Source organism: Siniperca chuatsi, linkage group LG20, assembly GCF_020085105.1.
Source record: "Siniperca chuatsi isolate FFG_IHB_CAS linkage group LG20, ASM2008510v1, whole genome shotgun sequence".
NCBI classification, from domain to species: domain Eukaryota; kingdom Metazoa; phylum Chordata; class Actinopteri; order Centrarchiformes; family Sinipercidae; genus Siniperca; species Siniperca chuatsi.
The window spans coordinates 7,119,930-7,145,916 of NC_058061.1; the positions used below are offsets into that span (position 1 = coordinate 7,119,930).

At 39.4% G+C, this 25,987-nt stretch overlaps 1 protein-coding gene across 2 annotated transcripts in view; it reads left to right on the plus strand.

Annotated features, from left to right (window-relative positions):
* Nucleotides 1-25,987, plus strand: part of ttyh2 (tweety family member 2) — a 64,124-nt gene that overhangs the window by 32,660 nt on the left and 5,477 nt on the right. For both annotated transcript variants that reach the window (XM_044177770.1, XM_044177771.1), the window contains exons 4-11: nucleotides 3,267-3,487; nucleotides 9,240-9,335; nucleotides 16,469-16,541; nucleotides 20,737-20,806; nucleotides 20,967-21,022; nucleotides 24,308-24,400; nucleotides 24,547-24,639; nucleotides 25,070-25,212. In XM_044177770.1, coding sequence (XP_044033705.1) covers nucleotides 3,267-3,487; nucleotides 9,240-9,335; nucleotides 16,469-16,541; nucleotides 20,737-20,806; nucleotides 20,967-21,022; nucleotides 24,308-24,400; nucleotides 24,547-24,639; nucleotides 25,070-25,212 — 845 coding nt within the window. The remainder of the gene's footprint in view (nucleotides 1-3,266; nucleotides 3,488-9,239; nucleotides 9,336-16,468; nucleotides 16,542-20,736; nucleotides 20,807-20,966; nucleotides 21,023-24,307; nucleotides 24,401-24,546; nucleotides 24,640-25,069; nucleotides 25,213-25,987) is intronic.

A 25,987-nucleotide genomic window follows, 5' to 3' on the forward strand; every position in this document is an offset into this window, starting at 1 on the left:
TTTTCCATGTATAATGCAAGTACCTAGTTATTTGAAATGGTATAGGCTTTTAAGCCTATGTGAAATATGGAATTCATAAATACCATTTTCTGTGTAATTAGAGATCAGATTTTATCATTTGATAGTGGAGCCAATGAGGCAAGGAAAAGGATGTGAAACTAAATGACCATACCACCCCCCCACACACTTCAAAATAAATACACACTCATGTAAATGAAAACCTTTACATAATGCCCAGTGATCTATATATTCTTCCCTTTCCCCAAGGTAGAATCTACATTTGATATTTGACATCACATTGTCATTTTTTCAGCCCAAGGCCACTCATTTGTCACAGTTATGTCATTTATCATGATTTCTTATGTTTGTTTGTTGTATTCCCTCCAGCGTGTAGAAATGAATATCCCACAGTAATATCGCTTTGCGCCAATCACCCTCCGCTGCAAATTGTTTGTTTAGAAAGATGTGAGTCAGAGAATGCTTCTCCACACCGTCAAAACATCAGACTGAGATAAAGACAGAGAAGACTAGGACTGGGAATCATATCTTCTTGATCAGTGTGGATCACTTACACGGTGAGGATCAGACGAAGACGAAGGAGAGATTAGCTGGATTGGCTGTCTCCCAAGGCGTTTTAGATAAGATTCTCACACAGGAGGCAATGATCAGATACATGCCTTCATTTCTCATCTGCAATTTCATCTGCTCAGTCTGAGGAGGAAGCAGTTTCGATGAGTGATCAGACAACAAACTACAGAGCACCACAGGCCTGTGAACATGATCTCAGTGGCTGTCCAGGTTCTTTTTTGTTGTTTAAAATATTAAAGCCACTATATGTAGGATCTTTATGTGATTATAACATCTTTCAAATAATTCTGATGGCATAATATTTTGTTTGTTAAAAAGCGAGCCAGTCTCAGTGATAATTGAAACTATTGGTCTATATGTTGCTATATGGTTGGTCTATATGTTTATATAAGTCCATTCATTCTTCCACTGGAGGCGCCAGAGGGACTCTTCAAATTCTACACATAGTGGCTATAAATATAAATGATTTTGTCATTTAAATTTTTTTTTTTATTATTTTTTATGTTTACGGAAAGACTACATTAATTAATTTCCAAACACATATACATGGTGCAGTGGTTATCACTGTCAGCTCACAGCAAGAAGGTTCTGGGTTCGACAGCCGGCTTGCTTTCTGTGTGGAGTTTGCATGTTCTCCCTGTGCCTGTGTTGGCTTCCTCCAGGTGCTCCGGTTTCCTCCCACAGTCCAAAGACATGCAGGATTGATTGGTGACTCTAAATTGACTGACTGTAGGGGTGGCAATGTCGGTTTGTCAGTCGGTTCACCACTTTGGCCCAGACCAAAGTCTTTCATTAATAACTTGATGGATTTCCATTAAATTTGGTAAACACATTCATGGTCTCCAGAGGATGAATCCTAATGATTTTGGTGATCCCCTGACATTGTCTTTAGCACCACCCTGAGGTTGGTTTTGAGTTAAATATTCTGAAAACTATTTGCTACAGATATTCAAGGTTCCTAGAGGATACATTGTAATAACATTGGTGGTCCTGTAACTTTTAATATAGCAGTATCATCAGGTCAACATTTGAATTTGCCCAATACTTTTTGTTTGTGACTAAATACCTGCAAAACTAATGACATTCCCATCAGCCTCAACCTTACTTTGTGTTTAGTGCTAATTAGCACACGTTAGCATGCTAACAGACTAAACTAAGATGGTGGACCTGGTGAATATTACTTGCTAAACATCAGCATTGTCACCGTGAGCATGTTAGCATACTGATGTTAACATTTAGCTCAAATCACAACTGTGCCTAAGACCAGCCTCACAGAGCCGCTATCGTGGCTGTAGACTCTCAGTCTTGTTTGCAGCCGTCTAGTGTGGGCTGCTTGTTGAATGCAAACCCAACTAATTACTTCCACCCAACCGCTCTTCTCCTCAGCTCCAGCAAACCCCGTCCCTGACAAACACAGCAACAATATGAGTTTTCTCTCCTGTGAATGCCAAGTACCCAGAGCTGAATGAAAGTATTTATTACCCTTTTTAATTATCAAATAGCAGGATGTCTCTGTGAATGCCACTTCCCTGTAAACAACGTCTCCCTTCAAGCAAAGTACAGAGTAATTAAACCCAAGGAAATGGGTAGTGTCTGTAGAGATGTTCGCTCCACACATATAATCTGGTTTTGCTGTATTTGGCTGACAAGGTAATAATCTGATGTGTAAAAATAAATGAGTGAGTGTGTATTAGTTTCATTTGTTGTTTGCCTTAGAGGATCACACTTCCCCTTGGGGAATGGATTAATGGCTTAAACAGGTAAACAAACTATTGGTCTCATTAGTGAGATATCAGTTTGGAAAAAAGTCTGACACACAACAGCAGTCATGGAATACAAAACTCCACCAGCAAAACTACTATTTCACCTCTGGGCTCTCAGTTGGCTGTTTTCCAAGCTGAACTGTTTACTCAAAAGGGACCTCTTCACCGGCACCCACACTCAGTATTCCAGCTCTCCCACACTATCCTCTGTCTCTGCTTCGCTGCTGATTGGCAGCACAGACCAGCCTCATGTTTAGGCTAATCTCACCTTTGGCCACTTTTTTGGGGGGAAACTTTCCCAGGCAGAAAAGTTGACTAAAGGCACCCACATATGAGCAGGATTCTGTGCTGTGTTAAGAATAGTCTGTCAATACATTATTATTTAAGTAGAAAGATGGAGGACATAAAAACATTATTATCTCTTCAAACTGGTATGTTACAGTCGTAAGCAGGTATACTGTTTATCATGTTCACCATCTTAGTTTAGCATGTTAGCATGCTATCATTTGCTAATTAGCAATAAGCACAAAGTACAGCTGATGGAAATGGCATTAGTTTTGCAGGTACTTGGGCATAAACCAAAGTAATGGACAAATTGTTTGAAGTTTGATTTTGATGCTGATTTTTCCAGTGATTACTTGGCTTAAAAGCATATTGTAACACACATAACAACAGCCTGGAAAAAGTGGCTTGGACACACACACACACACACACACACACACACACACACACACACACACACATGCACACACAGCTGTTTCCCCAGAACTCTTCCCCTCTAACCACGGAACAGCTACACAGGAGCATCAGTTGAATGGCTGCTTTCGTTTCGACTTTCGTGCTTGATATTCCACCCCCAACCTCAGTACTGTTGAATTCATCTCACCCCCTCTCCTCTCCTCTTGTGCCGTCCAGGTGACTGGCACCATGGGCAGCATGAAGAGCGGCCTGCACCAGCACCTCGCAAGGCTGGATGAGATCTTTGCCATGCGGGGTGACTACGTGCAGACCTTGCAGTTCATGCAACAGATGGCTGACAACGTGATCAAACAGCTGCTGGGCCTGCCTGACTGGGAGGAGGCTAAAGTGGACCTGGCATCCATCGCTGATCAAACGGCAAACATAGAGTACTACAGGTGAGGAACAGAAAAATACATGTGTCGGGCTTGTACAGTGCAGGGTGGCCAGGAGCTCTGTTCACTCACAGTGCTGGTGATGCTACAGATGTGCAGGTTTCTAGTTAAACAGGAAGAGAACACCACCACAAAATTCAGGATGTGGATTTTACTTCAATTTAAAATGTTGCCATGAATATTATAGTGCAGCCAAACTTTTGTGGGAGGCAAAAAATGACACATTATTTTCTAAATGCAAGTTTAAGAGTTTTATTAATATGATTATTTATAAACTAGTGCTAGTTTATTTGGGAGATGTCTAAGCATGAGGGAAGATGGATGCTGATTAACCAGGAATGACCTATCACATTTTTATGATCATATAAATACTACAAACTAGTAAAGTTAAAAAAAAAAAAAAAAATTGATATATTTGCTTCTTACAGATGCAATCGCTGAGCAATTTGTCATTTGAATAGATTAATGTGTAGGTAGTTACATTCTGCACCTTATGACCTGAATATATCACATGATATTTAGTGGATGGGATGACGTAATGTGGTTGCATGTGTATATCATCCACTCATGTGAATATGAAGTCCTTTGCAGACATGGTTCTGTGGGACATTTGAAAATAGAAGAATCCTATTAAATCATTAGCAATCATTGCATCAAGCAACACTGCATATACCCTAATGACAGAGGGCAACAGCCTTAACAACCGCAGTATTTTAAGAAGTATTATCCTAGGCCTTGTCTCATTACCATTAAACTCATACTCTTAACATTTTAGAAAAGAAACAGACCCATGGTCAATTTTTTAGTCCTTGTGTAGGCTTGATGGTATGTCTGTGGGGTCTGCAGTAACAGACAGGCTGGTGTTTTTGTATTGACCTGTAATGTGACTCTTCTGTTCTGCCGATAATTCAATACCCCACATTGCTCTGCATAAATAGACTAGGCAGACTGAGAGCAGACAGCCAGACATTATAAGCTGATAATTGACTCATTATCACTGCCTCACCTCCTAACAAATAGTTTGTGTGCGGTCAGACGCGTGTGTGTCTCTATGTGTGAGTGTTTGTATCTTTTTGATTTGACTTATCAAGTGTGTCAGAGTTTGCTGTCTATCTTCAATGTACTCATTCTGGAATATTTTGTTAACTCTTCAAGCTTGCTCACAGTTTTTGTCACGTTACTTTACTGAATCACAAAAAATGGCAGTGCACTGATAAGGACCATCATCCATTCCAGGGATTGTCCCACATTCATTTTAATAGGGGCCCAAAGCTAACAGACTCTTTCTGTTCTTATTGAGTCTTTAGTCTGTCTCATTTTCTCTCCATTTTTGATGTTGACAACATCAATACATTTTTGAATTTTTAGCTAGAAACACTCCAGCTTTGCAATGCTCAGATACTTTAAGGGATGTGCGTTCTGTTCAGGTTTTTGATTCTAACCCCTTTTTTAATACGTTTGATATTTGCTCTTGTAGTTCTTAAGACTAGATTTGATACAAAGGGTTACTGTGCATTTGCTGTCATGGCACTTAAAGGGATAGTTCAGGTTTTTTGAAGTGGGGTTGTATGAGGTATTTATCGATAGTCAGTGTATTACCTACAGTAGATGGGGGATTTAGAGAAGCAGACAGCTGCTCCGCCACAGATGCTCAGCTCAGAAAATGTAGTGCCAAAGGAAAGGGCTGTCTGACAGCACGGTAAAGCGGTGAGAATTTTACTTTTATAGCGAGACTGATATTGCTTTTTTTATACGTAACTTTTTTTGGTGGTTAAAATACGTATTACTGTTGATGCCCATTCACAGCAATACAGAGCTCAGTGTCTGTGGCGGAGCAGCTGTCTGCTTCTCCAAACTGGCTGCGCGCCGACCCCCATCTACTGTAGGTAATACACTGACTATCGATAAGTACCTCATACAACCCCACTTCAAAAAACCCGAACTATCCCTTTAAACTGTTACACTGCTACTTCTGTATTTTCTTCTTTTCAAAAGTAAGTTAAGAGACACACATTTTAAAACTGGATATTTAAATTACTAGGATTTTATATCTCCTGGACTATACTGTACTATTTAATTTATCTTTATTCATTATGTTATCTAATTGTATCTGGTTTTTCATTCACTGTATAATTTTGTTACTGTATCTTTGTAACTTTGTTTAGAAAAAGAGAGTGAAAAATGGCATCTGGAAGATTATAGACACTTGACAAGATTAAGTTTCTGTTTGAATGACACTACCCGGAGATTATTGATTGGGCACATTAAAGCTGCACATAAACACTCATGTTCACAACACAGGAAATTTGGTCTTCAGTTTCTTTGGTGGGAGAAATATTCTCCTTGGTTTCCATACCCAACAAGAAAATGTAATGGTCAAACCGATCCTTCATCTCAATTAACTGCTGTTATTAGGCCTACATTATATCCCTACTTTGGGATTTAGGCTACTAAGACAAATTTAACATAAAAAAACAAAAAAAATTTAACGAGAAATTTAACATAAAAAGCATCACATCTTTCTAAAAGAACAACTTTGGGTGGAAAAGAGGCCGTTTTTCAACCTGACATTGGAGCCCAAGGTTGGCTTCCTTCCTAAAGTTTAACTAGATTCCTCACAGATTTACATGGAGATAATATATAGATGACAGGGGTGGGATAGGGCTAGTCTGTGCGTCCTGTCATGATTTTATCTGCCTTGGCACGTCTGTGGACCAGATTTTCCATTTTGCAGTAGTTTAGCCGTTGTAGACTTTAGCATAGTGGAACCAACTATCCCTGACAAAATCCTCCCGACACTAATTCAAAACGGGACACAAATCTACATCCAATATATTCTACAACTTATATAACCTACTTATTGATATCAAACTAAATTATTTATAAAATTAAGCATTTTTGAATAATCTTTTCACTCAGTATTTTAAGAATAAATTACCAAGTCCACTAAACAGCAAAGCAAACAAAGGTCATGGGGCCCTTTCAAGGACACACAACACTGTAGGAACACCACAATGCCACCAGAATAGATGTGTACAGGAAAACGGCATATGCATAGCTCACTGCATGATATTAAATCTGTTTTTTTTTTCTTACAGTAGTGTTTTAAAACATTAAAAAAACAGTCAAATTTAATTTAAAAAAAAAACATAAAAAGTGGGGTGTGATCTTATGGGTTCCTTAATGGGGCCCCTTGGTGAGTGCAGCTCCTGGGTCGGCTGTCCCCCCGGCCCCCGACACAATTTCTTGAGGACATGTACTTTTCTATTATACATAAATGTAAACCCCCAACCCAACATTTCTCTATGCTGTACTTAAGATAACACAGACAAACATGGTGTCAGTGTCACCCGAGACCCTCCATGTGCATGTTGATGTCCCAGCTTCTTGTACTGTAACTCTGCCAAGAGGGGAAAAGATGAAACGAGTAAGAAATAGCAAGGAGGTGGTGGCGAGGGAGAGAAGGGCAAGGGAAAGAAAAGTGGCTGAAAGGGAAAGAGACAGAGAGGAGAGAGATTAAAGAGAGTGAAAAAGAGAGGGGAAGGGAAAAAGAGTGAGATGGAGTAGAGCCTGAGAGATGAGGGAGATGTGGGAAGGATGCTGTAGAGTGATGGAGACACAGATGGATGGGAAATAAAAGAAATAATTAAAAAGAAGGGAAGACTGTACAAAGTGAGAATGATGTTGGAGTGATGAGTGCAGGAGGTATGATGGAAAAAGAGAGTAAGATGAACACTGATGGAGATAATATGAGAAATATTATGAGATAATATAATATAAAATATGAGATGACTTTGATGAGATATATAGATTGATAGATCAGAGTGAAAAGGTGATGTAACTGCCCCTCCCCCCAGTTTTTTCCACAGCATACAACATTCAGCCATATGGATTTGAGTCCATTCATAATTAACCATCTGGACAGGCTCTCTGTGTCTGGTTACAGACTGACCACTGCTGACATAACAGATGGATACACTGAGGAGGGCAATACTGGACAGGAGCATCCCCTCAAGCGTCAACACACACTCGCACACACCTCAGCTATTGCATGTGTCTGTTGAGGCGAAAATAAGTGGGACACTCTCCCCTTCTGGTTTCTAGCTCCCACTTGTTCTCTCCAAGTCATTTGTTTAAGTCAAAGAGCGTTAATGACTTGAAATTCTGGTTTATTACAACTTGGGTTTTAGTTTCTTTCTGTCAGTTATGATAACATTGTACAGTAATTGACCCTTTGCTGAGCCTAACCCACTTACCTGCCTGTCACGATTTTTGTTCTCACACTACACATATGCAGATAACAATGATAATAGTGAAAGATAACCACTTGAAATTCTTAGTAAGTTTTGAAACAATGGGTCCTTGATATCAGACAAGGTAGGCAAAAGCAGGCTTCTCATTTCTAGCCATTGCTAGCATATTTTATCAGCCGTAGCTAGCTAATTAAGATAACGTTAGCTGCATGAGTTGCTTGAAAACGTTGTCTCTGGCTGACTTTTTAATGTTTCCAGCTGACTTCTTTTAAAACGAGAACCATGTCAAAGGGGTCTTACATATGCACAATGACTACATACATGATATGGTGCTAAAAGACTGGGGCTAAAGCTAAGTCAGCAACCTCAGCAGTTAATGATCCATGTAGCAGCATTGTTCTCGTAGCTAGTTAACCTTAGCATTATATCAGAACCAGAATCAGAAATATGTTATTCATCTCCGAGGGGAAACAGCTGCTCACTATCACGTCGATGCACACTTGAGAATAGGAGGAATAGAAGTACTAAGCAAATCAAAATATAATACACTATAATACAGGTAAGAAAAAGTAAGTACAAAGTGATGAAGATAGAAGTATAAAAGCTAAAATAAGTGTAAGTACCAAAGTGGACTTAGAGGTTGATAAGTATGTATGGTATAATACAATGTAATAATATAAGTAATAAGTAATAGTGCAATAATGAGAACTGTCAAGTTAAGTGTAGCGGGTTAACCAGATTATTAGACTGGATATTGCACAGCAATAATAGTAGTATGAATAAATATCAATAAATAGGGAATATAATGAAATAGCACAGTATTATGAATACAATTATTATTTAAATCCTATTTTATTTTAAAATGAAACAGATTTATGCTTAATTGTTTGTATTTTCCAACAATGTGATCAAATTTTACAAGAGAAAAGGATTTGAGGATGAGAGAATAACGCTGTCTTGGGTAACGAGTTTTCGCTGATGTTGCTGGATTGAAAACGCCCCCAAACCAGATGATAAAGAGCAGGTCAGAGCTGCTAACGCTGCTAAACTCTGACACAGTAGCATCATGCATGTGTTGGTCCTGAATAGGGCTTTTTGTAATGTAACCTGTAGTTAGCCAATGATATGCTCCTTGACTTTAAGTAACGCTAGGTTACTATTGTATGTTGTAAGCTAGTTAGCAGATTTGCAGCTTACGTTAGAGCAGATTAACACACCGTTTAATCCATTTCCTACACTTTTGGATTTCTGTTTTTGGTTTTGTAAAGGTGATAAAAAAAAGACAACAACCTTGTGCATGTTAAGAAATGCATAACTTGACAAACCTGCTGTGCTGTGTCATTAACTAGAATACAGTGTTATTGTTACTGATAGGAATGATGGCAAAAACTACAACAAAAAGACCCATGCAACCGATATTTCCCTTTAACAAAACTCCTCCTACTTTGCCAAAACACTTCACCCGCAGCGGTTTAATTTTCTGTCTCTGTCTGTCTCTGTAGGTGGCTCACCTACCTGCTGCTCCTCATCGTGGACCTGATCATCTGCCTGCTGGCCTGTCTGGGGCTCGCCAAGCAGTCTCGCTGGCTGCTCACGACGTGAGTCTAATACTGCCTGTAAAAATTAACTATTTACCAAGACAAGAACTATTTTTTTGATTACAAAGAAAAGAAGCAATCTGTTCCATTAGTATGTTTTTGTGTGATTTTCTTATCCTGTGTAACAGGAAGGAAAGACAGAGAGTGAAGAGGCAGGGGCAGGATATATGAAAGAAGGGGTGATTTGGGAGCTTAGCAAACTAAGTAAATCACAACTATCTGAAAGACAATATGGAAACAAAATACATTCCTTTTGTTTTTGTCACATTAGTGCTGCAGCAGCTGCTACAGATTCCATTAATCCAGATATTTCAACATGGAACTGAATGTGCACTTTTCCAAATGAAACAGATTACACCTTGTACATTCTCATGGCTAAATCTAGACCAAATTTATTTTTTCTTCCAGTTACTCCTAGATGCATTTACTTTACTTCATGTAGTTATAAAACTGCATCTAAGAGGCTGAAGGTTTTACAAATTAGAGTTTCTACCACCACTGTGGCAGTTATACCGTCTCACTAGCTTTGCTCTACAAATTGGACTGGAGAGCTGAGGGGAGATGGGAGCAAAGCCAGTTGATGTTATCAACAATATAACTTCCTGAACATTGTTATTCCAGTTTAACACTTGACCTGATTTAAATGGCTTCAGACATGAATTTTCATTCGATAACAGACACAACATACTTTATGTCCGGAGCCTTATATGGCATATCATTAATTATTCAGCTTTGTATTTTTAGGCCTTTTTTCAGGTCAATACTTTATTGATTTTACCTTTTATGAGTGACAAGTAAAGTAAAAGCTCATGCAGGGTATATTAAAACATAACCAAACTTGACATAAGAAAAATTATTAATGTCACAATGTCCTCTTGATAAGAAACAATAATATAATTCATATATTTATTAGTATTTTGGCCTTTTAAAAGGAGGCAGGAGGTGCTTAAAGACATTTCTATGGAAACAGGATGTTAGTATGACAGAATTATGGCATAAAAAAACACTCCCACATATAATACATACTACACTGAAATATGATATTACAGGTGATGATACATTGCACACAATACTGTACTGTATGTACAGTGTATATTCACATGCAGTGCCTCCCCTTTCATTTAATCTTCTTACAGAATTTATAGCCTAAGTGTATCCATCTCCACTAGAATGTGGGGTTTTTTTCTTCCTAGTGTAAAGGAGCTTTCACAGGGCATGAAATCCACCCAGGCCTCCATTCATCCATCCGAGCGTCACTCTGTCTCTCTCAATCATTCAGTTCAGGGTGTGAGCTGCACTAAACTTGCCCTACTAACCACAAACCCACCTCCACTTCAACCTCCCACCCCTCTGCACACACGAGATGAGTCAGTGTCAAGAGTGTCTGCCTTTCCAAGGCATGCTCTCTTCTAGTAGAGTGGAAGTGGTTGGAGGCTTTCGAGAGCAGATTACGCTCTGGGGGCTTACCGACTTTTCCTGGTACTTATAACTGGCTGGCTCTGTGTTAGCATGACACACAGTAACAGCTTAGACAAGAAGATTCACCCACGTGTGAGAGAGGGAGACATCCAAAAACCTCACTGTCAGCAGTTTTTATTTGGATTTCTTTATGGTCTGTTTCTGTTTCTGGAGGGGCATGTTGTTGCTAAATTTTTTCAATTGTAATTTTTTTTTAATGCTTTGAGCACTGCAAGCAAATTTCCATCCACCTCCATTGTATTGGGGCGGTGACAGAAATCTCAGAAACTGACTCAAAACCTGCGTACATAATACAGCATCCATTGCGTGAATTGAACCTTAAAATGTCAAGGTGTAAATACAGCAAAAGCCTATTTCCAAGCTTAATGTTATGGATTGCAAGACCCCTCGTACAGAAGCAAGTAAAAGAGGGAGGAACATAATTTCCCTGGATGACAGAAATCATTTGCGCTGTCATGAGCAAGGACATACACGAAGAAGAATTGTCATTTAAACAAACAATGCAAATGAGTGGGATGTGCTGAAATTATAATGAGACAAAATCACAGTATTGGTAAGAAAGAAGGAGTAAAAATATAAATGTACTGCCTGGAGGAAGCAAGTGTTAATAGAAGCTCTGTGTGTAAAGTAATAAACAGTTTTACAGGGGAAGCCAGAGCTAGTTCAGGTAACCTCAAATGGCCAAAGTACCAGTTGACTAACAATCAGCCTGAGGAAATGGCAACTAAGTTCAGCAACTAGTTGAGCGTGCAGTTGAGCTTGCGTGAGCTTAAATATCTTCTTCCTCAATAAAAGTATTGTAATTTATGCAAGAACTTACTTTTAGTTTGAAACCAGATGAATTAACTGATTAAAATAAAAGTCAAGTCTACACAGAATCCCACAGATACAACCCTGTCTCTTATAATTGTCTCTTATATACAGTAATACTAAATTGCAACAGCAAATAGGTTTTGAGAGAAACGTAATGCTGCCTGACTTAACGTTTTTATCACCATAATGAGGAAACGTTTTTAATGAACATATCTGCCAAATGTTCACTGACAACAAATTTCATTTGTCTTCCTACATGACATGGCATGATCAGTGTTTTTTCATGGTCATGTTATTGTGGGCTCGGTTATATACTGAAAAAGTCAACAGGACGTGTTTACTTGATTAACATTTAACCAATCTGTCCCTAAACTTAACCAAAGTGCTTTTGTTGCCTAAACCTTATCACACAGGACTCAGGATGCCAAAAGTCTTTGGTGTCCTGTGCTGTGTACGCCTGCTGTCCACCCCCCTACAGCTTATGTGTGGTACAAAAACATAGTACTTGAAAAAAATTAAAGAATATATAAACTTGATTTCTATTAAAAAAGAGTTGACCCAGGTTATTGAGAGATGTTTCTCCTGTCAAAGTGTGAAATCTTTAACATATGTGTTTAATTTGTCCATTATTACCTGAAGAATGGACATTTGCATATTTCTGATTCTGTAGCAAAAGAGTTTCCCCTCGGGAATCAATAAATTATTTCTGCACTGATAATACCAGTACACTAGAAGATAAGCATATGTGTGGCATCATGTAACATAAGAAAATGGTTCATTTGTTCAAAATTAAATGTGATTAAACACTTAATTAAACTTAATTGCAATGAAATGCTTTGAATCCTGTCTACAAAGAAGGACTCGACCTTCATTTCAATATTGGCCTCCAACCTAGACCCGTGTATTTATGGTGTGCCACAGCGAAGTGTACCTTTGTAGTTCTGCATATATACAGTATAAATGACCTTTCAAGTGCAGAATCCATATGTATGAAGATGGCACAGTTTCTTTAATATTCATTAAATCAGCAGGAGCGGTAGGGCCACAGTCCAGTAGCTGAAAATCCAGGTCAAAGCAGGTTGTTGATTTGAAAAAACATGAGATGAGAGGCTGGTTGTTTGATAATTTATTCAAACTGCAGCTCTTCAAACTTTGAAGAAATTGCACAACACTCTAGAGTGATATCAGAAGTATATAATTACTTCTAGTATACATATATATATATATATATATCTGTATGTGTCAAGTGATATCAATTGACACATACAGTATGTGGTTTGTATAATAATAATATATAGAGCCATCACTTTCCATATATTTTGTACAGACTGGATATAATATCAGTTTTCTGCAAAATATTTTTCAGTTAAGAAGAAAATCAACTTCCCAAACAGATTTAATTCAGAGTGACTTGACTTCATCCTTGGTGAGTGCATTTACTAGCATCATCTGCCTGCTCATTGGCCTCTGTGACTTTTTCACTTGATGTGCTTTGCATCAAGTTTACACCCGATTTCCTGCAATTTTGTGTAGCTCAATGAATCCCCTTTGCCCACAGAGCACAAAAGTGAATAGAATCTTGCTTGGTTTGGATGTGACCTGCCAGCACTGAGGAGGCAATCAGAGGGCATTTCTCTTGTTTGCCCAGTCACCCAGTGTCATAGATAAAGAATCTCTCACAGTCCAGTATCACATACCTTACAACAATAAATGGTCAAATGGGCATAGTATGGCAGACATAGGCCAGTGGTTCCCAACCTTTTTGACTTATGACCTTTTAAAACAAAGCAATATGTGCTTGTGCCACTCATCACAGTTTATGGCCTTAGGGCCAATTCACACCGAATCAGGCGCTGTGGCAAAAACGCCAGTCCTCCTATTAATTTCAGTAGGGAAAAGTTGAAATAGAATCAACTTTTGGAGAAACGCAACCCGACATCATGCTGCTGTGGCTAATTCGGCAATCAGACCAGTCAAACTGCTCCATAATCAGCCTGAAATATCACCGAAACCAGGTGCTTTCCAGGCGGAGTTCATGAACCAAACTATGATACTCTCTAAGTTGTGTCCTCTCTTGGTTTATTTCATGTACCCAGCTTCGATGTCTCTGTCTGGCTTGCAGTCTATGCTGAAAAATAGCGATACCAAGAAGCTTCCTTTGGTTTGTGTTCATTTGTTTGAGAGAAAGCGAGACAGAGAGACAGTGGTGGTCGAGCGACCTAGAGAGTGAATGAGGAGAGGGAGCAAGAAAGCCGGTGAATCAGAGAAATATAACGTTATTTTCTGATTGTTTCAAAGCAGTTACGTTCTAAAGCACAAATAAACATGCCCGCACCCCCACACACCACTGCAGAACCCTGCAGCTAATTACCGCAATGCCTGATTTGGCCTGAATGTGGCCTTAGTGTGGACACGAGTTCTGACCAGTTCAACCAAAGAGGGATTTTTCCTGCTCACTTTGTTTTACTTGAAAGATTTTTAGAAGCCTGATGAGGTGAAAATATTCAGTATTTCACAAGAAAAAATCATAACTTAGTCAGAAATAATTAACAGAATTTAGTTTAACAGACTTTTTTTTATTATTCCCTTGATCATCTTCTTGAGGCCACTTTGGGAACCCTGACAGATGACATACAGTATATAGAGATGCGTGTACAGACACATGCAAACAAACATGTAGTAGACGCACAAAATTAGTAAAAACAACCCACAGAAACATTCAGAGCACTTGTGTATTGTTCTCAGAAAAGATACTGAGCTACTTTCCATGTAACCCTATGCAGGTACATACAGACATTACTGTGGTAAACCACTAATAGAGTATAGCAACTTTTGCATCTGTTCTGCTTTTCGATTTTAAATCAAGAAAAGGATTCTGAAGCCTCGCTCTCTTTCCTATATTTTTCCTTGTTAAGTGTCAGGGCTTGTGAGGCCTCTGTATCTGAGAGAAGGAAGGAGACAGACTACAAGAGTGAATAACTGATAAAGAGGGAGGCAGAAGGCAGAGAAAAGATAGGGGAGAGAGGGGCGAGGGAATAGAGAGTAAAGAACTGAAAAAAAAAGATAAAGGAAGAATGAGTAAGGGCAAGTGGTGGCTTGTAAGTTCAATGTTGGGAGCTTAGTATCTTCTCAGCACATTGTGAATTGAATTAGCCAGGAAGCTGGAGAATTTTGAAAAATGGACGGGGCCTGGACATGCATACCCAAATAATATTTAAACCCTGATGACATGCTGTAAGGGGAATATCGGGAAAGTGCCACAGTGGTCAAATCAACCGGAGCTTATTGGATTATTTTACCTAACAAGAGCTGATCTATGATAGGACCAGTGTTCATCTTTTAATGGGTGTTGCTCACCCAAATCTTCCCAGCTCTCTCCATTTATTGTCACATGTCTCTGATGTCACTTTCTGATACTATGAGATCATTGGGGAGGGAGCCCACTGTAAAACAAAACCACATTTTTATGTCCTCATGGGTGCAGGGAGCAGCCATCCACCCAGGGAGCTGTAATCGAATGTAGGCCAGTGGAGCGTATATGGTCTGATCCTCGTTCCTGAGTTCATAAAGCTACGGCCCTGCAGCTGTATGTTAAGGCTGCAGAATCAACTCTCACAGAAATGAACATGACCTCTGACTTTTTCTGTTGATGACAGGCTGATGAGATCACCACTCCTGGCCCTCGGGGCCCACGCTGTTTCCTTTCAATAGCAGAGGCTGATATGAAAATTACTCCATTTGCGTCACTGTACTCCCTCTGTACTATGCTGATAAACTATATTAACAAAATTCCACTTTTTTGCTTTAGTTTTGAGATTGTGCACACATTTGTCATCTATATCTATTGTAGATTTTGTCCTGCATCTCACGGCATGTCGTTTCTTCCTCAAGTCTTATGAAAAGACCAACTTAACAGCAACTTAGCAGCTGTAATAAATATTTTTATATTAAAATTAGATCATGTGAAAGGAGTCACTTGTGCCCACAGAGAATTATCACCCAGCTCTGCCTCAGCTCTATGGAGCTTTATAGTGTCTTTTAACATGTTGTTTTGATTTTGCTTTGAAGCACTTTGAGTAGTCAGAAAGACTAGAAAGGCGCTATATAAGTACAGTCCATTTACCATTTCCCATTTCCCCTGCTTGCAATTTGGTTCATTCTCACCACTCTCATCAATTTCTTTTTTGGGAGCAGCAGGCAGCTTTTATCAGCAAAAAATGCTTAAAAATTTGCTACCTACCCATCACCAAACACCGGGCAGACAAAGTTAGCACCTAGCTTGTGAACATAGTGGAGCATTTAGCAGCTGAAATGACACATATTCTATTGTTGGTATAGAGGAAAATAAAGCTACAAGAGAGTGATTATTGGAATTACATTCATTAGGTGGACACAAACTGATCTTCAAATTAATGCTAACGTTGCTCCCTATCTGTAAATAAGCGTCTGTTTGCTATAGCTCGCCATATCAACTTAAATGGTGATGATATGTCAGTGTTATGTTTACAACTTGTTTCTGCAGCCACCAAGCAGCAAAAAAATGATTGCAGGTTTAAATGAAAGACCCTAGATATTGTGATTTAAGCAAGAAAATAGTGTCTCCTTTATAATCAATACAAATTATTGGAAGGAACTTACTGCAAAGTGATACAAGTGATAATCATCATCATCAGTAAATCATTAATCATTGTGTTTCAATTGGACGAATGATGGCTTTACTTCATTTGGACAAGCTTTACCAAGCTATCATGTCCTGGTTGCTAAGGCTTCAGTTATCTGCATTTGATTCAATGTTTATTTTACTGAGTTGCACAGTGACCTTGCTGTTTGTGTCCCTGCAGGATGATGGTGTTTGGAGTGCTGACGCTGGTCCTGAGCTGGACTTCTCTGGGAGCTGACCTGGCCACTGCTGTGGTGAGCTGCGTCGTTTCCTCACCCCTCACTGACTGGCTTACCCCAATATAAACTAGTATAAACTGCTCAACAATCAATTCTTGTCAAGCCTGACAGTGATGATAAATTGCTTTATTTACGCGCACACTGCACTTGAAAAATGTCTTTCAATGTGTGGGGGGAAGGGAGAAGAGATGATTATCCACTGCCGCACATGTTCTTATGTGCATATACCTGCATGTGTATATGAATACATTTTAACAATCTGCAGTGTGTCGTTACAAAAGGATGGGAAACAACTGTCAGAGCGATCACATCACAACAATTTTTTGTTAACAAAGGATCCAACTGCAATTTGTTGCACTTGCATCAAGACTTTTCATCCAAAATATTGCATGTATTAGTTGCATTGCTGCCAATCAAGGGTCTTTCTAGCCTGTCTTGCCATTTATTTTTTTTTTGCCTAAGTTTATTTTCAGAAAAATGTGTGTGAGCTAGAAAGAGCCCTTACAGCCATGCAGTGTCATCTAAAAAGGTTTTAGCGCATTCTCCCTGCCCACTCTCAAATTCTTCTGATCTTGGTTTGAATATCTGTCACCTCATATGCTTTTGATCTCTCCTGTCAAACGGCACACCACTAAAAATAGACCAACAAAAGAGCAAAATCCTAAACACACTCAGCATCATTATACAAGCCTGAATAACTTCATTCAAAGTCAAGGATTATGACAACAGTAATCCAATTGCAGATTTTAAAGCCTATTATGCTGAATAAATGAATCATTTCAGTGTTATTATGGTTAAAGCCCCAAATTAAGCCACACAAATGTTTGAATGACCTTGATTGTAAGAATTAGAGTGATATGTGAAAATAAAGAGATACATTTGAAAGAATGAATATCAGATGGATGAGCACTGGTGTTTGACTCACCTGCCTCAGGCATGTGTGCTGTTTTTTCCTCAGGATTGTTGTTGGAGGTTGTGTTTTGACTCAGAGCTGCAAAGGATTGTTAACATGTGTGAATTTAAGTTGGAGATAATGAGCATTGGGTAGAAAGCAGCAGGAAGTGCGATCGGTTACAACACATTAGTCTCTGGTTTCATCTTCCTTTTTCATCTACCAGTTTAATGTCTGCTTTACAAGTCTCCACTCTCTGTGGTCGTCATTTGCTGGATCGATGGTTGAAATCCTAGTGGATTCCTTGTGATACCAATGCTATGACACACAGGAAAACCAAGACTTACAGTCCAAAAACCCTGCAAGCATGCAATGTTCATTACACATACATACAATAAATACAGAACTTTTCAACAAACAACATACAGATGATTTACAATTCAATTAGAACATGAATATTCGCTGCAAATGCCGTTACCTACCGTAAAAAGTTGAGAGTTTGGGCTAAGGCTGGCCCTTTAAGGCGCATGGAAGCATCCAATGAATTTCATGGTAATGTGTCCTTTAGATTTTCATATTATTTATGTACACGTGGGAATTGTTGTCTGTAGGAAGCAGTAGAGGAAAAGTCAGCAAAAATATAACAATCCATCCTTTTATCTGCAGCTATCAATCTTTTTGCATTGTCATGGCCCAAGTGTTGGTCAAGGGGAAATTGTGACCAACCTAGCTTGACAAAAAAAATAGTCAGGGGTTCATCAAAATCATTGGAAATTATTATCTGGAAACCATAAATATCCATATCATTGCAATCTGGCCTGAGATATTTTACTGTAGACCAAGTTAGTAAGTTATCGTGGCTTCAAAATCCTTCTTCAAGGGGCGCCCCAGTAGCTCACCTGGTAGAGCGCGCCCCGTGTACCAAGGCTGAGTCCTTACTGCAGTAGCTCAGGTTTGAATGTCATCCCCTCTCTCTCCCCCCTTTCCTATCGCCCCCTATGTCTATCTTCAGCTGCACCGTCAAATAAAGATTAAAAAAAAAGTCCTTCTTCAACTCTCCATACCTCCACTTGATGAAGGACCTGGCTTTACAGAAATTGCTTTACAGAAATAATTCTTACAATTCGTCCTCTCAGTGTGTGTTGCAAAACCATGGCATTTACGTCAGCCTGTTATGTAACCTGTCTGTTATGTGGTGTCTGGCTGAGGCTGACCCTGACAGGACTGTATGGTTGACATCCACTGGGCCCTTTCACTGCCTGAGAGCAAACATCACCATAGCTTAAAAAGCCCTGATAATTGCTCAGAGATACAAACGGCTGTAAGCAAAGCAATTACATGAACAATCTGCACTGGCTCCTTCGTACATCATCAGACTTCATATCTATGTGCGAATAAATGTGTTTGTGCCAGTGTATGTGTGACCTCTCAGTTATGTGTTAATGTGGGTGGTGCAGGCCTGTGTATGTGTGTTCTTTTGTATATGTGGGGATTTTTCTGCACTTGGGCAAAAAGTAGCAGTACAGGAGTGTGTGTAACCTGCTTACATGAAGGTTAAACAGAAACTGCATGTGTGTGTGCGTGGACGCACTACTCTATGACTCAGTACACTGCATTGCTCTGAACAGCAAATTACACAATTCTAGCCATTCTACATAATAACTCTGTAGGGCTGTCAATTATTTTTTCAACTAATCATTTAGTCTAAAATGTGGAGTGATGTCTTCAAAATTGCTTTTTTTGTCCGACTAATAGTCTAAAACCTAAAGATATTCAATTTTAAAATGATATAAAACAGAGCAAAGCTGCAAATCCTCACATTTGAGAAGCTGGAACCAGTAAATGTTTGCCATTTTGCTCGATAAGTGACGTAGATGCTTAGTCCATTATCAAAATTGCAGTTAATTTTCTGGCAATTGAATAATAGACTAATTGTTTCAGCCCTAGTACTGTGTAAGAAAACATGAATCTATTGTGTTGTTTTGAATCATTTTGAAAGATTTTGCTTTAGTTCAAGTTCGAATTTCTTATTTTTTCAGTGGTTTAACTCAGACTCTTGACATGATGTATAAAATACACACCAGTCATCCAATTTCTTTTTAATTTAGTCATTTTGGGGGGCTTACAGGAGCTGCAGACTTTGGACAGGTCATCAGTCCCTTGTAGGGCTAAAATAAATGGACATTTACACCTGTGGGCAACTCTCCACATCAACTGGCTTTAATGGTTTTGGACTGTCAAGGGTAACTGGATCACCTGTGGGGAACTTGCCTGCTGCGGTGGCCACTTAGCCATCACATAGCCCAAACATATAACTGCTGTCTGACAATGTCTGAAAATCACTGAAATGCTTTCTTCTCTCTTACCGACCTCCTCCGTCCTGACTGAGGGTTGAACTTGTGATAATGCATTTGCCACTGCAACCAGACTGCTGTGTCCCGCTTTAAATGAGAACGAGTTTAGTTGCTGTGCTCTAATGATGTCAGACAACCACCACACCCAGAGGAACAACAGACCTGCACGCCACCGTGGTGTGTTTGTGTGTAGACAGTGTATTTGTTTGTCTTTCTGAGGATCTTCGTGTGTGGCTACAGTCTGTGTTTACAGGTGTGCATGTCAGATGTTTTTGTGCTTGACTGACTGCAGATGTTTGCATGGGAAATGTGTGTGTGTGTGTGTGTGTGTGTGTGTGTGTGTGTGTGTGTGTGTGTGTGTGTAGGCTACAGTTAGATTAGCGCTTTAGTATACAATAAATGAATGCATAATGAATGCACCCCTTCGCAGAACTCTTAATTACAGACAGCGGGTAGTCAGAACTCTGCATTCTCAGAGAATCACTGTTTTCCCTTCAGGAACAACTTGCTCCTGAATTGCAGAGCTCCTTGGTGTCCCTTGTTTCTAACAAAGCAGCTCGGGTTTGCTGAGGAACTCAGCTTGCTTTATCTCATCTGTGCGCAGGGCTTATTAGCGTCCCCCCCAGAGGAGGTTAAGCTACACGCAGTGTGTTTGTCCTGAGCCCGGGGGACATTCAACATTCAGACAGCACAGTTCGGAGGAGACCACCGCTCCTCACTTTTGTTATTTTGCCAAGGCAGGTTTCTTGTTAGCACTCCACTAGCAGTGGAGTGAAAGTGGTTGTGAGTGACAGAATTGAAAAGTATACTGTTAAAGAGAATAGTAAGAGCAGCCTGTCCTTTTTATTTTCCTTTTTGTGTCAAGTGATGAGTTGAACCGACTTATTTCAAGAACCGTTCATTCTTTTCAGCTGTGTCTTTGTTTTCTCGTCACTGCTCTCACATGTCTCCTGTTTTGTTTCAGGGCACAAGTGATTTCTGTGTGTCCCCTGACAAGTACCTCATGAGCCAAACAAAGGGTATCATCAGTGCTGGTGAGTTTCAATGTGAATAATACGAATAATGTTGCATTAATGGAGTTGTAATTTCGAGAGCATAAAGCTGTGGCCGTGAAACTAATTGCATAGTTAAGTATAAAATCATGGTTAGAAATGCATTTAATGAGCTTCTTCTGCCTGTTTGTGTGTTTCACAGATATTGTTCATTACTACCTTTACTGCAACCAGACTCTCTCCAACCCCTTCCAGCAGGTAGGAAACAGGACGCTTTGCTGAGCTCCCACTGAATGTTGACTGATATGACCAAGTGAGCATTGGTTTGGTGATTTGCAGGTCTCAAGACGTCTACGTGTGTAGATTAAAACAGGGCCTAATTTAGTGGAAAAATTGACAATTTTGTAGATGCCTAGAAGCAGGGCTGTAGCTGCCACAGAGGACACTGTGGTCATGTGTATGGTATTTTTTCTGGGAATTAGGGGGGGAGTTAGCATTCTGCAATTAAAAACATACACACAGTGGGATTTTTACAGGCTGATTGCAGTATGTTTCGACTCAATATACTTAATTTTAGTTCTTTTAGGCCAACATAAATAAAGGACAAGGGGTGGGTATCGGTATCTGAGCCTATACAATACCTTACTTTGGGGAATATATCCATTTTTTGACCCCTTGAGTTTGCGTTTAACAAAATAAATCAAACTGCTCAATACATCAGTGTTAAATAAAATTAATTGCCTGATTAAAATGTTAGAAATGTTTTAAATCAGGAAGTATATGATTAAAAATTCATAAACTAAGAATCTGGCCAATTATTCAATACCACATTTGATACTTAACTTTTTGGTACTTGATGCTATAGATACATTTCGGTAAGTGCTCAGAATGTATTAAGGTTCGATACCCAGCCTTATAAAGAACTGAATTTCTACACCAGAATTTTAGTCCTGGCAGTGTGAAGAAGGAACATTATTCAAACCTTTATTTTGGGAAATAAAATTTACAGAATTGATATTAATATAAAAGAGTATACATGAGCAGTCAACTGATGAAATAACATGAAAAATCCAAATATTTGGATTGGCTATGGCCCTAGTTCTAGGTTGCATAAAATAGTTGTTTAAACAGCATTTAAATGACTACATTTAAATGTGGAGCAGGTCCTTACTGCATATTGAAATATAGTCATTTAAATGCTGTTGAAAAAACTGTTTTGTGTAACCTAAACGTTTTAAAACCTTAACCTTTCAACCAAATTTGCTCACTTTTCCCTAAATGTCTAGACATCCTTTGACCTGTAATTCACTAAATCAGTGTTCAATGGGGAGTTCATTTCTCTGCCCCTCAAGCCTCATCTTTGTCAAGCTATTTCTCTCTGTCGAGTCCTGTCTGTCTGATTTACATCCTAACTTCACTTCACAAGTCTGGTAGAACGTTACAAAATTGCGAAGCATTCGACACTATATCTCTCAGGCTGTCACCATTATTTTTCTCTCTTTCTTTTTCTCCTGTGTTTCTTCATTCTTTGGCATGTATCAAGCAAACAAGCCAAAACAACAAAGCTGCCAAGACACAGGGTATAAAATTGCAGATTAGATGAAGCAATTTGGTGGATCTTCCCTCTCTTCTGAGGTTTCTCTTCATAGAAGCAGAGTAGAGATTGTGAGTCACATCACTGACTTGGTAAAGTCAATTTCTGCGAGCTCTGGCCCAGTGAAGCTCAGATCTGACTCTCGTAGACATGCCCTGAGGATAACAAGAGCACAGCAACAGAGGGCAGACAGCTCGGTCAGTCACCCCGCTTGGTAAACAAAGTCAGCACTCTTTTCTCTGCCACACAGATACCCAACAGGTGCAAAGTTCACAAGCAAGCTGGCAGATACAGGAATTCACTGATTGGCAAACAGACTAGCTCTCCATGTCTTGTGTATCTCTCTCACTCTCATGTATTCTCAGCCTGAACCGCAGCAGTGCCCTGTACCCTCTGTGCCCTTGTATTCCATTGCTCTGGGCATCACTCCTGCGTCAACTCTGCTTCTTTCCACAGCTCTCTTTCTATTCTTATCATTGCCATCTCTTCTCTTTTTCTTACTGTCCTCCTCCATCCACTTTCTCTGTCCTATTTTTACTTTACTTGGCTCAGAACAAGTTCACCCAAGCTTAAATAAAAAGCCAAATCTGATCAGGACACTGGATTGTGCAGCAAAGAGCAGTTTGACCATGGACAGTCATGCAGATCCAGAAAAAAATGTCAGATCAAAGGAAAGCAATTACATTTATGGATGGTTGAGGTAATTGACCATATCCTGTTTCAATTCAATATTGTGCCGCAGGCCAAGGGGTTTCCAGGCTACTCTTGTTAGGTTGGGTGACTGTGAAGATACAATTTTACTTTGGAGATGTAACAGATTAATTCATTTATGGTTATGATGGAATGTTAATTACAAAAGAGGCATGGGGCAGAAGGCGCTGTCTTTCAGGTAGGATTTGATTTATCCACTTATTTGTACTGAATGTGGAAGCTTATTTTGCCCCCTGTTGGTGAGAACATAAACCTGCACGACCACAATGACAGACTCAAACTACAGAATGTTGAAAGGTAGTAATAGAATATTTTGTATTAGTTCACTGCCCTACAAAGACATGACGCAGTAACATATTTGGTCAAACCAAAATCTTTACATTTAAAATTTCAAAGTACTATAAAATAGAGGTAAAAACCAAACTGCAGTGATGTTAGCTAATTCTGGCTAGAAAATAAGCTTTAGAAGCTAATTCGCCAACTTTTTCCAACCTGTTTCCTGCAATTGAAAAACAATTCTGATGCTCCAACATCTTAGTAATTGAGTTTGTTTTACCACATAATAAGGCAGTAGCTAAATCTAATCACAATGTAGAAAAAAGTTACACCAGATAAACTAGTCCTGCTGAAAGCTAACTATCTTAGCTTAGATGCCCTTTAGATTATCTAAAGGACATAATCTGATTTTACCTGTAAATTCTTTTTTTGGGGGGGGGCATAAAGTTAAGGTTTTACTACTTTTATATCTGTTATACACATTCACTAAGTAGCCCTCAAACTGTTGTTATAGTTACAGTGACAAGTGAATCATTTAGTATTGCCACTGCCATGTCCAACCAAATTCATATTTTCCCCTTACTTTTTTTGGCCCTGTGTTGTATTCAGGCTTGTGTTTTATCTTGCACATACTGTTTTATGTTCCTTTATAAGTGTTAACTTTGAAAGTGTCCATTTTTATTTAATTTTTAGGGTTTCCTACTAGCACTCAAAGATAACTCTGGCCCACTTTAGCTGTTAACTTATCAAACTGTGTCTTTTAAATCAACTAACCTCTCCACAGACATTATGTCATTTGACAATAGCTCCATTAAACAGCCTTGAGAACCTTTACTTTCTACACTGTATGCTGACTCTTTCATTACGATGCCTCCCTTGAGATTTCCATTAAGATCAATGTTTACTCTTCATTTGCATGCTCTTTACTCTGCATGCGTTCAAACACACTCCCTTGTTTGCAGCCTCTGACCATCTTCCAGAGGTCTCTGACCACCATGCAGATCCAGATCCAGGGTCTGCTGCAGTTTGCTGTGCCTCTGTTCCCTACAGCTGAGGTATCACACACACAAACACCAAGCTATGAATTTTAGTAGTAATTTAACATATTCAAATTATTTTAGGAGCAGCATTAGAAGGATTTTCTCATATATATAAGTGCTTAAGTATTTTTCAGTAATAGTGTATGGTGACCTCTCCACAGAGAGACCTACTGGGTATCCAGCATTTGCTTAACTCCTCAGAGGCCAGTCTGCACCAGCTGACCGCCCTGCTGGACTGCAGAGGGCTCAACAAGGTTCGTTCACTGCATCCTAATTGGCATCACAGCAGCACAACTAGGTCAACAGGAGAGTAAGTGGCCACGCAGGATTTCAGCATCAAACTGAAAGTGGAACTGGGCACAGAGCAGAGGCACAACAGAAAGAATTTGAAATTTAATGACTAAACTGTGTTTTCTTACTAAGGTATATGTGAGTTTCTTGCACTGTTTAACTTGTACAGTGTGGTTCACGAGCGCAGTGCAGTTTACATGAATAATGTTGAACATCCCACTGACTGTGCATCACACAAATGAAGTACACACTCCAGCTCTCTAAGTGCTTTTTCATCTTTGCTTCATTTTGTCTGCTGTGAATTCACATATGACAGTAACATATAGTCTGCCTATACAAGCAAATTGTTTCTGCCTTTTTGTTTGTGTTATATTATGTGTTTGATCTCTTTAGGACTACCTGGATGCAATGGTGGGGGTGTGCTACGATGGGGTGGAGGGTGTGCTCTACCTCTGCCTCTTCTCCACCCTGGCAGCCTGTGCCTTCACTGTCATGCTGTGTGCCATTCCCAGGGCATGGAGACAAATTGCCTGCAGGTCAGTTCGTTCTCTGCTTGTCTGCCTGCTTGCCTGAGCGCCCTCATTTCCTCATCCTGCAGCCATCTCTATGCGGCTTCACGCACTGTATGAGCATTCTAGTACGTGTGTGTGTGTGTGTGTGAATATTTTTTACAACTACTGTAAAAGTGCCCAGATGTTTTGCTACCAATACAAATTCAATTGTGTGAGTTTAAAGTGTCGGGTTACAAAATAGTAGGCTAGCTAATAATTACATGGCATTAATCTGTTTTTACTGTGTGCTTACTTCTTGTAAACTCACCTTTCATTTTCACTGTTTATTCATCTAAAGCACCATAAGGCTGATTTTGCATGTTTTGACCCATTCAAATATACAGTCATTTACATTACCAAAGCATACTATAGTTTTAGATTAATTTCCCGTCCTTCAGGCTGGCATTGTTTTTGACCTATTTGAGTAAACACTGAAAAATAACATGCAGAGAATGGAAACTTGCTTGAGAAAGGTTATCCATCGCAATGAACAATTTATCATCTTTATTTCTTTGTCAGTTACATTATCGTCATGTAGTAATGCCAACACGTCGTCATACCTAAACGACAGGATAGGTCGATTGCCAGTGACTCCCAAAATGACATATATGGCCGGCGTGGCGTTAAACACATGGTTAACGTTGTGAAATGGTTGCACTTTGGTTAGGGTTAGGCAACAAAGCTACTTGGTTAGGTTGAGGAAAAGATAATGGTTTGGGTTAAAATAAGTATGTTATGTAAGTCACACAATAAGCTTAAA